General features: G+C 42.5%; 1 protein-coding gene across 9 annotated transcripts in view; it reads left to right on the top strand.

Moving 5' to 3' along the window:
• The window catches only part of plekhm3 (pleckstrin homology domain containing, family M, member 3), a 127,241-nt gene that overhangs the window by 40,636 nt on the left and 72,911 nt on the right, over positions 1-13,694 (top strand). For all 9 annotated transcript variants that reach the window (XM_060929337.1, XM_060929340.1, XM_060929338.1 and 6 more), the window contains exon 4: positions 9,109-9,254. In XM_060929337.1, coding sequence (XP_060785320.1) covers positions 9,109-9,254 — 146 coding nt within the window. The remainder of the gene's footprint in view (positions 1-9,108; positions 9,255-13,694) is intronic.

The following is a 13,694-nucleotide window of genomic DNA, read 5'->3' as shown; positions in this document are numbered from 1 at the left end:
ATGCAGTTGAAGTTCAGACTTTCAGCTTTAATTCAGTGGGTTGAACAAAATGATTGCATAAAAATGTGAGGAACTAAAGCATTTTTTAAACACAATCCCTTCATTTCAGGGGCTCAAAAGTAATTGGACAAATTAAATAACTGTAAATAAAATGTTCATTTCTAATACTTGGTTGAAAACCCTTTGTTGGCAATGACTGCCTGAAGTCTTGAACTCATGGACATCACCAGACGCTGTGTTTCCTCCTTTTTAATGCTCTGCCAGGCCTTTACTGCAGCGGTTTTCAGTTGCTGTTTGTTTGTGGGCCTTTCTGTCTGAAGTTTAGTCTTTAACAAGTGAAATGCATGCTCAACTGGGTTGAGATCAGGTGACTGACTTGGCCATTCAAGAATATTCCACTTCTTTGCTTTAATAAACTCCTGGGTTGCTTTGGCTTTGTTTTGGGTCATTGTCCATCTGTATTATGAAACGCCGACCAATCAGTTTGGCTGCATTTGGCTGGATTTGAGCGCACAGTATGTCTCTGAATACCTCAGAATTCATCCGGCTGCTTCTGTCCTGTGTCACATCAGTAAACACTAGTGACCCAGTGCCACTGGCAGCCATGCATGCCCAAGCCATCACACTGCCTCCGCCGTGTTTTGAGCAATTCCAGCGTTATGGATGTGACATTTGGACTCAAAATGGCAACAACTGACCTAGTTAATTTTTATTCCTTTCCAGTATTTTAAAATTTGTTGTATATTTTTAAGACCTCTCATATTGGAGAAGTCATGGGAAAAAAAGAATTCCCATAGTACATTTAGAACTCTAGAAAATGCCAAAAAAGACATGCGTTATGGATGTGATGGAAAAAATACCCCATTTCCAGGGTGACTACACATTCATCAAACTCTGTGAAATTGCAAACATAATATCCAAATGCAGGCATGCATTTAATAAAGGAGTCTTAGCTGAAAATAAAAAAAGCCTTTTGTTTAAAATATTTTCTATTTCAAGCAGAATCTAGGAAGAAAAAATCAGCGTTATGGATGTGACATAATTCCGTTATGGATGTGACGCATCTGAAATAGACATGGCATATGTTTAGAAAATCAGCAATTTAACCACCATAACCCTTTGAAAAAAACTCTAAATATCAGCTAAAACTATCAAAGTTCTTAAATAATATTTAGGATGGCTATTGTTTTGCTGTTTTGTGGATTTTAGCATACATTTCTGTGGCTTGTGGCAATAATATAGAATTGTACATGATCAAAGTTGATTTTAGCTTGGGTTTTACATTATAAGAAAGAAAGACTGACAGTGACATATTAGGTTGGTTACAAATTGGTTCAACTTATTCACATCTGTAAAATACAGGCCTAGGTGATATCTCTGGGAGTGGTTTTGATGTATTACATGTTGCTTTATTTTTGCATGGTGAGGTTGACATTTACATGGAATTGCCCTTTTACAGATGATGTGGTATGCTTTGGATCATGAGCTGTACCATGCCTTCGCTATACTTTTTTCTTTCCATCATTCTGGTAGAGGTTGATCTTGGTTTCATCTGTCCAAAGAATGTTCTTCCAGAACTGTGCTGGCTTTTTTAGATGTTTTTTAGCGAAGTCCAATCTAGCCTTTTTATTCTTGAGGCTTATGAGTGGCTTGCACCGTGCAGTGAACCCTCTGTATTTACTTTCATGCAGTCTTCTCTTTATAGTAGATTTGGATATTGATACGCCTACCTCCTGGAGAGTGTTGTTCACTTGGTTGGCTGTTGTGAAGGGGTTTCTCTTCACCATGGAAATTATTCTGCGATCATCCACTACTGTTGTCTTCTGTGGGCGTCCAGGTCTTTTTGCATTGATGAGTTCACCAGTGCTTGCTTTCTTCTCAGGATGTACCAAACTAGATTTTGCCACTCCTAATATTGTAGCAATTTCTCGGAAGGGTTTTTTCTGTTTTCGCAGCTTAAGGATGGCTTGTTTCACCTGCATGGAGAGCTCCTTTGATTGCATGTTTTCTTCACAGCAAAATCTTCCAAATGCAAACACCACACCTCAAATCAACTCCAGGCCTTTTATTTGCTTAATTGAGAATGACTGACATAACGAAGGAATTGCCCACACCTGCCCATGAAATAGCCTTTGAGTCAGCTGTCCAATTACTTTTGGTCCCTTTAAAAACAGGGTGGCACATGTTAAGGAGCTGAAACTCCTAAACCCTTCATCCAATTTTAATGTGGATACCCTCAAATGAAAGCTGAAAGTCTGGACTTTGTCCATGTCTGTTATATAACTAACTTGAATATGTTTCAGTAAACAGGTAAAAAAAATAAAATTTGTGTCCGTGTCCAAATATATATGGACCTAACTGTATGTTCCATCTCTTATTTCAGTTTTGATGTCTTCCATACTCCAAATACAGGAAAAACCTATGAATGAGTAGAGGTGTCCAAACTTTAGACTGATACTGTATGTGGACCCATCTTCAAATCATTATGCAAGAATAGTAACCGAACTCTTGAAGCACACACTCACTTCAACACGTTTCCCTTCCTCCGGTTTGCTTGAAGCCTATTTTTCTATTCGAGCCTTTCACACAACCCTGAAGAAGGACCCTGTAGAGGGATACAAGGATGGCAGATCAAATGGGAAGGTTACAGCTGTTGATGGGACAATAGAAGCGAGCCTGGGAGCTGGAGTGAGGCACCGGGTCAGGTGGGGGCTTGGCGACTACTGTTTACATCAAAAAGATGGTCAGCGCATCTCTCTTAGCCACACACACTCACCGAGACGCAAACACACCACACACCCACAACTTCATGCTCACCCCGTTGTGCACTTTTTTTTTTTTTTGGAGTGGGTGTCAGCTTGAATAAAGGACATCAAAGCAGCAGCTCGGGTGTCTTTTCCTCTTGTGTTGCGGCAAAGCACCCACCCCACCCCCACCTGACCGCTTCTTCGGCGTGCTCCCATAGAGCTTGCTTGAAAGCGTCAAAAGTGGGAACCTCGGTGGAAAAGGGGAACAGGGTGACCCTGCTGTAGAACAGACCCTCCTGTTCCACCAGAAACCATTGTGAAGGAGGCACCTTTCTGCCCAAACAGCCACCATTTCAGGGTTGTGCTGTGTAGTCGTGAAGTACGCACATCAAACACATCGCTTTCCCACACTCCGAGATTTGCCCTGGCCATTTTGCATGTCTTTCCTCTGTTTGCCTGAGGAGTATTTTTGAAGGTGGTGGTGGTATCAGGGTGGTTTGATGATTAATGAGCAAAATCTTTAAAAAAAAAAAAAAAAAGTGCTGTACTGTAGAACAGGCTTTGACGTACAAAGCTGTATTTTGGTGGTTATGCATTTATATATGACTTTTTTTTATATGCAAGCTCATGAAGGACTGTACTTGGTACATGTTGCGCTGTGCACTAGCCGCTGAGGTTGTGGGACCTCCGTGGCCAGTTTCTTCCCAGAAGTGACACAGATTCTGGGCACCAAAATCTCCCTCTCCTTGGACTCCTGTCCATAATGATGGACATTTTGTGATCTTGAATGTTTTTCAGCTTCCACGATCTGCAGCACTGTGTCTGTTCTGGGTTATGGGCGAAAGCATTGGCTTAATAAACTATACTCACTGACAGTTGGGATTGAGGATGTTTAATTAAAGAAGCCAAACTCATGTGATTTGTAGCCTGTGAAGCTTCCTGAAGCCCCATGATTTGCTTTTATGGCTGCCCATTTGAGTTTGGAAGAGCAGTCCTGTCATTACTGTTTTACTCTCCTCTGTGACACACTGTCAGGTTTGGATTTGTTTTTGCCTGTTGCATAAAAGCACCGAACCGAACATTCTTTAAGCATATGCCTTACGCAAAAGCTTTCTTAATAATAGTTTTCCCAACAAGTGAATGTGCAGCGAGTGGTACGGTGATGCGCTATTTTCAGAACAGGGTGGTATTTGCGGGTTCATGCTGCACATGTACACTGATTACAGGGCAGCCATGACACACGACACCCTGCTGCGTGGTCTGCGGCCCAGCGCTACGATCGGGATCCCATCAGCGGTGAAGCAAAAGGAGGGGGGACACCAACTCGGACTTTTTATAGTCTGGGGTCCCTGCCCCTGAAAACCTCAGGTTTACATTGGCAGTGAAGGACCGTACATGATGCCTGATTTCAAACCCAGCTAGAACAACCCGTTACATATTGGTTTAGGGATGGGTAGGTATGGAAGAGCTTTCAGAGGAAAGTACATTTTCAAGTGAGCTCTTTGAGCTCCGTGCTATTTTGGACAGAATGTGTAATTTTTAAAATAATGGTCTACTTACTGAAAATGGTTTGTCGTTATGGAGTGCTGTGGGGGGAGGGGCGTCGACAGTTGTTTTAATGAAGAAACAAATTTTATACGGGCTGATCTTGCATCAAAATATGACCAACCTGAAGAATTATCTTTGGTAATACTTTTAGTACCATCACATCGAAGGACCAGAATTCCACAAAAGGCCGGAATTGTAAAGTATGATGGAATTTCAACAAGGAAAACTTAACTTTACTTCTGGCTGCTATGAAAACTCCCTCTAATAACTGAATGTCTCCTTGGGCTACGGTCCAACTACAGCTCACGATGGGTTATTGATGAAAATGAGGCGATTTTGGTGGCGGTGTACGGGCGAGCGAAAAGATATGGTCACGCAGCAGGCAAACGCTTGATGTTCTTTCGAGGAGACCTGGCATTTTTCCTAGGAGACCTTCTTGAGGGTTTTGTACGTATCGGCGTCTAGCAGGAAAACGATCACCGATGCCTTGCTCAATAGATTTCAAAAATGCGTGACATCGGCGCCAACTAACCACCAACGATCATCGAAAACATTTGCCGAATATTCATGAACCCTTTGCCCAACCAATTACGAACCTCAGCGAGGGATCACCGAATGTAAATGCACTTTTCAAGTCTCGGCAAAGGTTAGGCTATACCTCGCTGCTGTGTCGCCAAGGCCCCCGCGAGCATCAGGGATATGGATTCGAGACCTACATCTCAAGAGGCTCTGCAGAGGTTCCCCGAGCTTCGGAAAGTATTCCCAAATCCACCTGCGAGTATTCACTGCTTAGTTTGCCAACAAGAACGCTGCCACCAAATTTCAGTGCATGCACTGAAATTTTTTGATTTGTTTTTGGCCACTCACAAGGCAGAGACGCGCTAAAGCAACTCGCGAAGCTCGGAGAACATTCGCCGTGTATCACACGATTGGTGCCGACACTCCCAATTGTGACCCCTCACCAAATCCAGGGACACATGTCGGCTGAAACGAATCCGAGATAATCGCAAAAGAAGCATTTTTTTTCTAAATTTGTGATTTTTGTTTTTTTCCGTCATCTGCAAGTTGAGATCTTGAAGAATGCAATCAGTATTTCAGATAATAGATAATTTTGTTGGGAAAGCATACATTTTTTTTTGTTGTTGCAAATTGTCTCGTTTTTGTCAGGACTGTAGCCTGCTGGGGGGTGTGGGTAAATTACCATATGGGCCATTCACATGATGATTTAAGTCTTTTGGGTTTTTTTTTTCGTGAATCAGCTGCATGATACAAGCTGAGCTCGTGGCTACTTAAGCTGCATACAGGCGTGTAATTTCACTATGGAATGAAGAAGCTAAACAGAGCGCAGAGGAGCTGAAACACAGCGAAGCAAACAGACGCACGTTTTTTACATCGGAGATAACCATTTCTAGCAAAAAAAAACGCAACCTCGTTTTCCAGATTGAATGGAATACTTGAATGATCGGATGATACATGGACCGTTCTAGGACTACATTCCATCGTTGGCATTGATGTGTGCAAGGCGCCGTTTCTCTTTCTGATGGGGTAAGTTTATTAATCTAAGGCTGTGTGGTTATTTTTGCATGTAACGGAGAGTGTTGTGGTTTGGTTAAGCCTAGGTCACAACCGGACGTACGATTTTTTTTTTTTGGCTGTGCAATTTTTGGCGTTTCCCAAATCGCTGCGTTTTTTTTTTTTTTTTTGGTTCGTGGAGAAAGACGCGCGTTGGCCGTAAGTTTGTCTTGCAACCTGAAAAAAATGTAAGCGCCCGTAGAGTTTGTTTGACATGACAAAGAACCTCTGCGGCCGGTCTGCGGCTCGAAAATCAGCACGTCACACACGCGCCCTCCGTGCGTTTCTTGCGTCTTTTGCGTGTAGACCGGCTGTAGGAGCACGTACGGCTGGTTGTGACCGAGGCTTTACATGAAACTAGCATTGTGTTAGTTGTGTCATCATTGTGCTATCTATCTTTCTTACGGCGTGAGTAATTTTTCAAGCACAAAACGTTAAAGTATACTTTAGGACTTATGAAGTACAAAAATAATTGTGTTGGGCATACTTTGCATGGAAGGAAAATTGACGTGGTGATCTTTGTTTACATGAAAGTAGCATCATGCTAGCTCATAGGGGGTAGCGCTTTCCTTAATATCATGCAAATGAGCAGCATTATGTGCCCGCCCTGCACCCAGAGTAGCTGAGATGGAAAACTTTGAGGGCGATTTTCTCCCTTTTCTGTTTTAAGAAGTATACACTTTCAAAAGGCCACACATTCTTCAAATACTGTCAGATCTCCACATGGAAGGCATCATTGAAAAGCTTAGAAATTTGTACTTTCTGAATCTGTCAATAACTCAATGCCCCCGGGCCGACATGTGTCCCTGGATTCCGTTATCTGACACAATTTTTCATCGCCAAGTATTCGCAAACCCATCACGAGCTGTAGCGTGACCAGGGCCTTACAGAAGGGTCCATCGTATTTTGTTTGTTTGTTTATAAAAACCTGCATCTCAACCTGTAATTTGCCTTGAAGATGGAATTACTATCTGAGACTTCCTGTTCTAAAAACTGACACCTTCTGACCAATGAGACTTCAACAGTGACCTTGTGTAATGCGAACATTTTTCGAGAGACTACATTAAATGAATAAGATTCTAGTCTTGCAGTAACGTGCGTCTTACTGCTGCCTCTTTTTCTTCCACGCCAACCTACAGCCGACGATCATAACAATAACACGCTAATCAGTGGATTGTTTTCCCTTTGTTCCCAGGCTCCTCCTTGGGAAGATTCAGTAGACCTCCCCTCAGTGGAGACTGTTTTTTTCCACCTTGTTTTTGTTCTTCTATATCTTATCTACCATCTCTCTCTCTCTCCCTGTGAAGTACGCTGCCGAATCCATGCTTCACTGAAAAATGGTGCTCGTCCATGTTCGTCTGCATACCTGACTCTCCATTCTTTTCTTTCTCTTTTCCTTTCTTCTTTCACACCCATCCCAATGTCGTATCTCAGATGGATTGGATAAGGGACACCTGCCAGGCTTACAATCACCTGTTTTGGTTTTTCAGGATGAATCGCGCTCTCTTTTATTCGTAGGTCCCAAATGTTTGAAGAAAGCCTGGACAAGAAAAGCGGGAAAGACAAAGCAATCCATGCTTTAGCTGATATCGAACAGGACTCGAGTCTGCATGCTGGTTGTATTTTGACACTGTTTTGGCTTTTGTTGTGGCTATAAAATTTGTTGTATTGGCTTTTTCTCAGTGATATTTATTTTTTTTGAAAGACTCAAAGCTTGTTTTTTTTCGGAAACGAAGTCTCATCTCATTATCTGTAGCCGCTTTATCCTGTTCTACAGGGTCGCAGGCAAGCTGGAGCCTATCCCAGCTGACTACGGGCGAAAGGCGGGGTACACCCTGGACAAGTCGCCAGGTCATCACAGGGCTGACACATAGACACAGACAACCATTCACACTCACATTCACACCTACGGTCAATTTAGAGTCACCAGTTAACCTAACCTGCATGTCTTTGGACTGTGGGGGAAACCGGAGCACCCGGAGGAAACCCACGCGGACACGGGGAGAACATGCAAACTCCGCACAGAAAGGCCCTCGCCGGCCACGGGGCTCGAACCCGGACCTTCTTGCTGTGAGGCGACAGCGCTAACCACTACACCACCGTGCCGCCCTCGGAAACGAAGTACAATTGCTAACTCCTGTCTGACCAAAGTAGCTGCACACCATAAACTTGAACATATTAGACAGGTGTTTTTCTGTTAATATTAACCATGGTTATCCTTTTAGTAATGATTATTCGGAGGAGGTTTGCTCATTCGTGGTCTTTATCTTGTTTGATGACTTTGGACTGTGCGTAGCGTTGCAATAGCCAATTAAGTTATTTCACAAAATCGAGCCGTACGTGAGCTGATAACCGACGAGGCGCGTAGCACTGAGTTAACTATAAGGCATGTATGATGCGATTGAGTGGAATGACTGTTTTATTTTATCCACATTCACTGGATTTTGAGAAACGGCGCATTTTTTATTTTTTGTAAATTCGATAAATAAAAACTTCGTACAAAACGTACGATAAAATAATTTCCGTTTAGAACGTAAACAAACCGGCGAAATGACGGTAGCAATTTGTGAAAAATAAAAAATATGTTCTTGCCATCAAATCCTTGAATTCCTTTTGTATTTTTTTTTGGGGGGGGGTTGATTTTGAGTAGTGTTTTTATTTCATCCTCGGTTGATTCAGTAACATTTCTTCTTCTTTTGGGTGGTTAGCAAACCAACTTAACCTCCTAGGGCCTAGCGGTCACATACGTGGACAGCACTTTTTAGAAATTCAGAACAAGAATCCACATATGTGGACATACTTGTTCTCAAAAAGTACATCTTATCAAAGATGATGCTTAGTTTTTATTCTAATCAGGTTCTAATAAGCCCAAATAGCAAAAAGAAATAAAAAGTGCATGTAAAAAAAACAGCTTGGGTCTTAGGAGGTTAAAGGTGCATTACTGCCACCAACTGGGCTGGAGTGTGGAATAGGAGATACTGGGAGGGGAAAAACTTATATTTTTAGGTATTTCTGTTTCTTTTATTTAAATACTTTTGATAAAAGGTGATTTGTCTGACTTGATGTGCTCTGCCATTTTGTTTTATACTCATGGTATATGAGCTGATATTCTAGTAGCAGAGTAGCCAATCAGAGCACGCGGTTGCTCGCGTCCAGTGAACGTGGATAGAATAATGAGCTTTATCACTTGTATTTATATATCAATATGTCTTTATAATTTTTTTTTTCCCCCTCTCTACAGGATGTCAAAGACTCGTGGGTTTGTCACGAAGCAAGGCCAAGGTTTGCTGCTACAGTGGATGGTACTATTGCCATAGCTGCCACCAGGACAACCTCTTCCTTATTCCTGCTCGACTGCTGCATAACTGGGACACGAGCAAACATAAGGTGCCAACAGTTCTGAGATTACACACCGGGGTAAATTATAACACAGTGCTGCGTTATATGCCGAGAAGATTTCAGTCCATTCTTTGTAGAATATCGCAGTTCGTGTCCCTGTTGTTGTTGTTGTTGGGTTTTCACCGAGGACTGCACAGAGAGATTAACCTGACACGGTCTGCATCCCTTTTGAAGGAGCATGTGCAGACTTTGCCATTCTAGACTGTTGTCAGAGCTGTATAGTACCATTACAAGGGCTGGAGACCTCTGAATTGTTTGAAGAAAAATTACAGAAATACATAAAAAAAAAAAAAACACTAGGTGTAAACTATTTGTACCGTCTACCATTCTTTTCAGACAGAGTACATGCATGACCTACCGGTATGAGTACATGTTTTTGGTACTCTGATACAGCTTCTGGTGCCAAATTGAGCAAACTGTTTTGAGTATTAAAGTGCATGTTCTGGACCAATTTTGTTTTGTTTTTTATTAATATGAAAGTATGTCCCTTTACACACTCGTCCAGAAGGGTAATTTTGCGCAAGGCCATCTGTCTACAGCAGAAAAAAATAAAATAAAACGCGTCTGGAAAAATCCCAAGGGAGTCTGGAGCCAGATTCGTGACGTCACCTGCGGAAGCGCCAGCAGGCTGCGCGAGCTTTGCACGGTTTCAGTGCACAGCCTGTGTAGACCAAGCGCTCCCATTTCTCTCTCATATTGTCCGGTCTTTTGGGAAACAATGAGTACTAATCCCATCAAGATTGGTGTTGCTACACCCTCCTACGATACATCTGTTAACCATTTTAATAATTACGCGATAACGTTGAAGAAATTTGCAGAAAACCAGCAGGTCGTTTTCTCATAAACAAACCGGCGCTGACGTAGGATTCAGAAGGAGGCGTCCTATGGAATCAATTTTGTGCCAAAATGTTCATACAATACTTTTGAAATATCAAACAAAAACGACAAATCAAAATACAAAAAAAAGAAAAAAAGTCAATTTTTTTAGACTGGCAAACAAATTATTTGTGTAATCGTGCAAAATATCAGTCTATTACTCTTCAGAAACCTTTTTTTTTTTGTTCCGCGTCTTTCTCAGTTTTGTTTGGCGTAATTTATTTTGGTTGCGATTCCAGCTTTCTCGTTTGCGCTCCCTGACTTTTTGCTTGCAGTTTTGGCACAAACTTCACGTGTGGGTGGGCTGTCCAGGAATGCTTTCCCATTGGCTAACTTGTGTTTGACTGACAGCTATGCTCAGCCATTCCCTACTCGGATTCTGGCGGACTGTTTGACGAGTGACCGATCCATTGACGGTAAACAAGGATCGAGTGGACTTCAGTGGCGACTATGATATTGAATTTACACTTTGTTGAATTAATTCAAATGGCTGAGCGTAGCTGTCAGTCAAACACAAGTTAGCCAATGGGAATGCGTTCCTGGACAGCCCACCCACACGGGAAGTTTGTGCCAAAACTGCAAGCAAAAAGTCAGGGAGCGCAAACGAGAAAGCTGGAATCGCAACCAAAATAAATTACGTCAAACAAAACCGAGAAAGACGCGGAACAAAAATAAAAGGTTTCTGAAGAGTAATAGACTGATATTTTGCACGATTACACGAATAATTTGTTTGCCAGTCTAAAAAAATTGACTTCTTTTTTTTGTATTTTGATTTGTCGTTTTTGTTTGATATTTCAAAAGTATTGTATGAACATTTTGGCACAAAATTGATTCCATAGTGTCCCGCACGCGACGTCACGAAAAATCAATGTTTGCCGGGAAATCCAAACACACAGTTTTTTCAGAGGCGGACCAATTCGCCTCAAATGGCTCGATTTCAACTGAATTTTTCTGGTGTTGCGCAAGGTTAAAAAAAATTGCAGAGAATGCAGAATGTTACAGATATTTGACCAAAGTTTAATATAAAATAGGAGAATTACACTGATCTCGCGCCTGAATTTACCCGTGATATGCACTTTAATCAGTCAGAGGCATCATAGTGTATTTAGTTCTGCTTGTTTCTCTAGTGGCCATGAGAAACGTGTGTGTCATCGTGCACTATGTGCAGGCTTTATAACATTTAACACATTAATTTTAAATGATGTGCTTTAGCTAGCTGCATTGGTTACTTTGGATCAAGGTGGATTTTGTTTCACTTTGGAAAAGTCGAAGTCCTTTCCACACCATGCGTGGCGCGTTTGGTGCCGCCGATCTCCGTTTCGTAGCCCTCGGCCTCTCGCCTATATTACACGGCTAGGGTTACAGTGGGGGGGCTCGTCCTCTGGTAACCGCGAGAGTTTGACTGCCTACTCGCATCTGTATTGCAGCATGCCTTGCCAGATGGCAGTAGGCACCATTTTTTTTTTTTTTTTTTTTTTTTTTATGATGGCCTTTGGTATGATCTGACTGTGAGTAGAACTCGTGATCTCCTGATCGAGAGGCGGACACACTAACCACTAGGCCACTCGCTGGTACTGTCTTTGGTAAAGTGCTGGTGTGTGTTTATCTCTGCTGACCGTGTAGGGAGAGGTTATGTTCTCGCCTCCGTTTTTTTTTTTTTTTTTTGGGCTTGTCTGTTCCCAAAGTAACTCAAAAAGTAGTGAACGGATTTTGATGGAATTTTGAGGAAAGGTGGGCCATGGGCCGAGGAACAATCGATTAGATTTTGATGCACATCTGAATATATATCCAGATCCAGGATTTTTTTTTTTTTTTTTTTGGTCTGTTTCCAACGTAACTCAAAAAGTAGTGATGAAACTTGGTGTACAGCTTTAGTATTATCCTAGGTTCAAGTAATTTTGATTTTGATGTTGATATATGTGGCATGGTTGGGTATACATTCTCTATCAAGTGCCGTTTGTTTTCATTGCATCCAAAACCCTCGTCGTCAATGACGGATGGAGACTGATCATCAAGAACAGCATACTGCCACTAAATGCCGTTATTTTTACTCACCTAGCATTTTCTGTCGACGTTTTTCCCGCCTAGCCAGCATTTTTCTGCAGTGCTGATTTGCTCATGCATGCTGCAAGCAACGAACTCGTCATGCTGAGGTTTCTGTTTAAGATGTTTCATTAGGTTCTGTTGTATTATCAGAAGATGCTGAAGTTCCTCCTCTTTAATTGCTATCATTAATCGTGACGTGCATCAAGAGGACTGCTGTTTTTATCCCGTCTGCTCATTAGTGAGGCGGTATACTAGGATGTCTCTCTCTCTCACACACCAGAACGTTTTGTGCAAGTAAGAGTAAATGAACACTGTATGAGGCTGTTACCTGATGCTGATATCACATTCATGCATCACTAGTATAAACCGTTACCGTCACAGTACTCTTTACCTTTATTATATACACTCACTGGCCACTTTAATAGGAACTTGTTCTTGAGTCTAATATTCCTGTCCTTGGCTGCAGGAGCGGAACCCAATGTGCTGTTCTGCTGTTGCATGCCGAGATGCTTTTCTGCTCACCACGGTTGTAAAGAGTTAGTCTGGCTAACGCAACTTCAAAGCTCTACGAGCTATTGGTCTGGCCAAGATATTAAGCCCAACCGTTTCCCAGAGCCCGTGGTTGACCCGCCTCCCTGAAATGCCTGTTTGCTACTGGTCAAAGCCAGAAAAGGCTGTGACGAAGCTTAAACCAATCACATCACTCTTTCCTCTGACGTATGCGACGCGACGGGGCTAACTGGTAGATTAAACTCTTACCGGAGCCGGTCGGGAGCAAGGCGAAAACGTCCTTCCTTTCAGTAAATACCTCCAGGGCTGCTCTTTTCTCCGTTTTCAATGAGAACTTCCCGTTGAATGCTTTCAATACAGCATCTATGCGTAATAGATGCGGAAGCGTGAATGAAGCGCTTCCGGCATAGATTCTGTAAACAATCTATGGCTTCCGGTCGCAGTTCTACTACGTCAGTGCCTTGAACACGCCTCTACCCAGGGCTGTTGGAGATGCTCAAAGTTGATTGGCTCCCGATTTTTCGGGAGCTTGGAAGAGCTGTAGATAGCTTGCCTGGCCAGACTAAGCTCGCAACAGGCCCTCGTGTTGCGTCACGCTTAGGATGGGCGGGCCCAGGCTAGTAAAGAGGTGCTATGAGTTGCTATTTCCTTCCTGGCAGCTCAACCCAATCTGTCCATTTTCCTCTGAGCTCTCTCTCTCTCTCTCACTCATCAACAAGACGTTTGTTTCCACCCACAGAACTGTCGCTCGGTCACTCACTCACTCGCTGTTTTTTTTTTTTTTTTTTTTCGCGCCATTCTGTGTAAACTCTACCGACTGTTTTGTGTCTGAAAACCCCAGGAGATCAGTAGCACTTTCTGAAACGCTCAAACCAGCACCCATACCACAGTGAAAGAAAGTCACGTTTTTTGAGATCGCAATTTTCCCCATTCTGATGTTTGAATGAAGTGAACATTAACTAACTGAAGCTCTTGATTTGGTATCTGCATGATTTG

The sequence above is a fragment of the Neoarius graeffei genome, chromosome 9 (genome assembly GCF_027579695.1).
Source record: "Neoarius graeffei isolate fNeoGra1 chromosome 9, fNeoGra1.pri, whole genome shotgun sequence".
Taxonomy (NCBI): Eukaryota; Metazoa; Chordata; class Actinopteri; order Siluriformes; family Ariidae; genus Neoarius; species Neoarius graeffei.
Note: the sequence above shows the minus strand (reverse complement) of the source record. Positions and strands in the feature narration are given on the sequence as shown.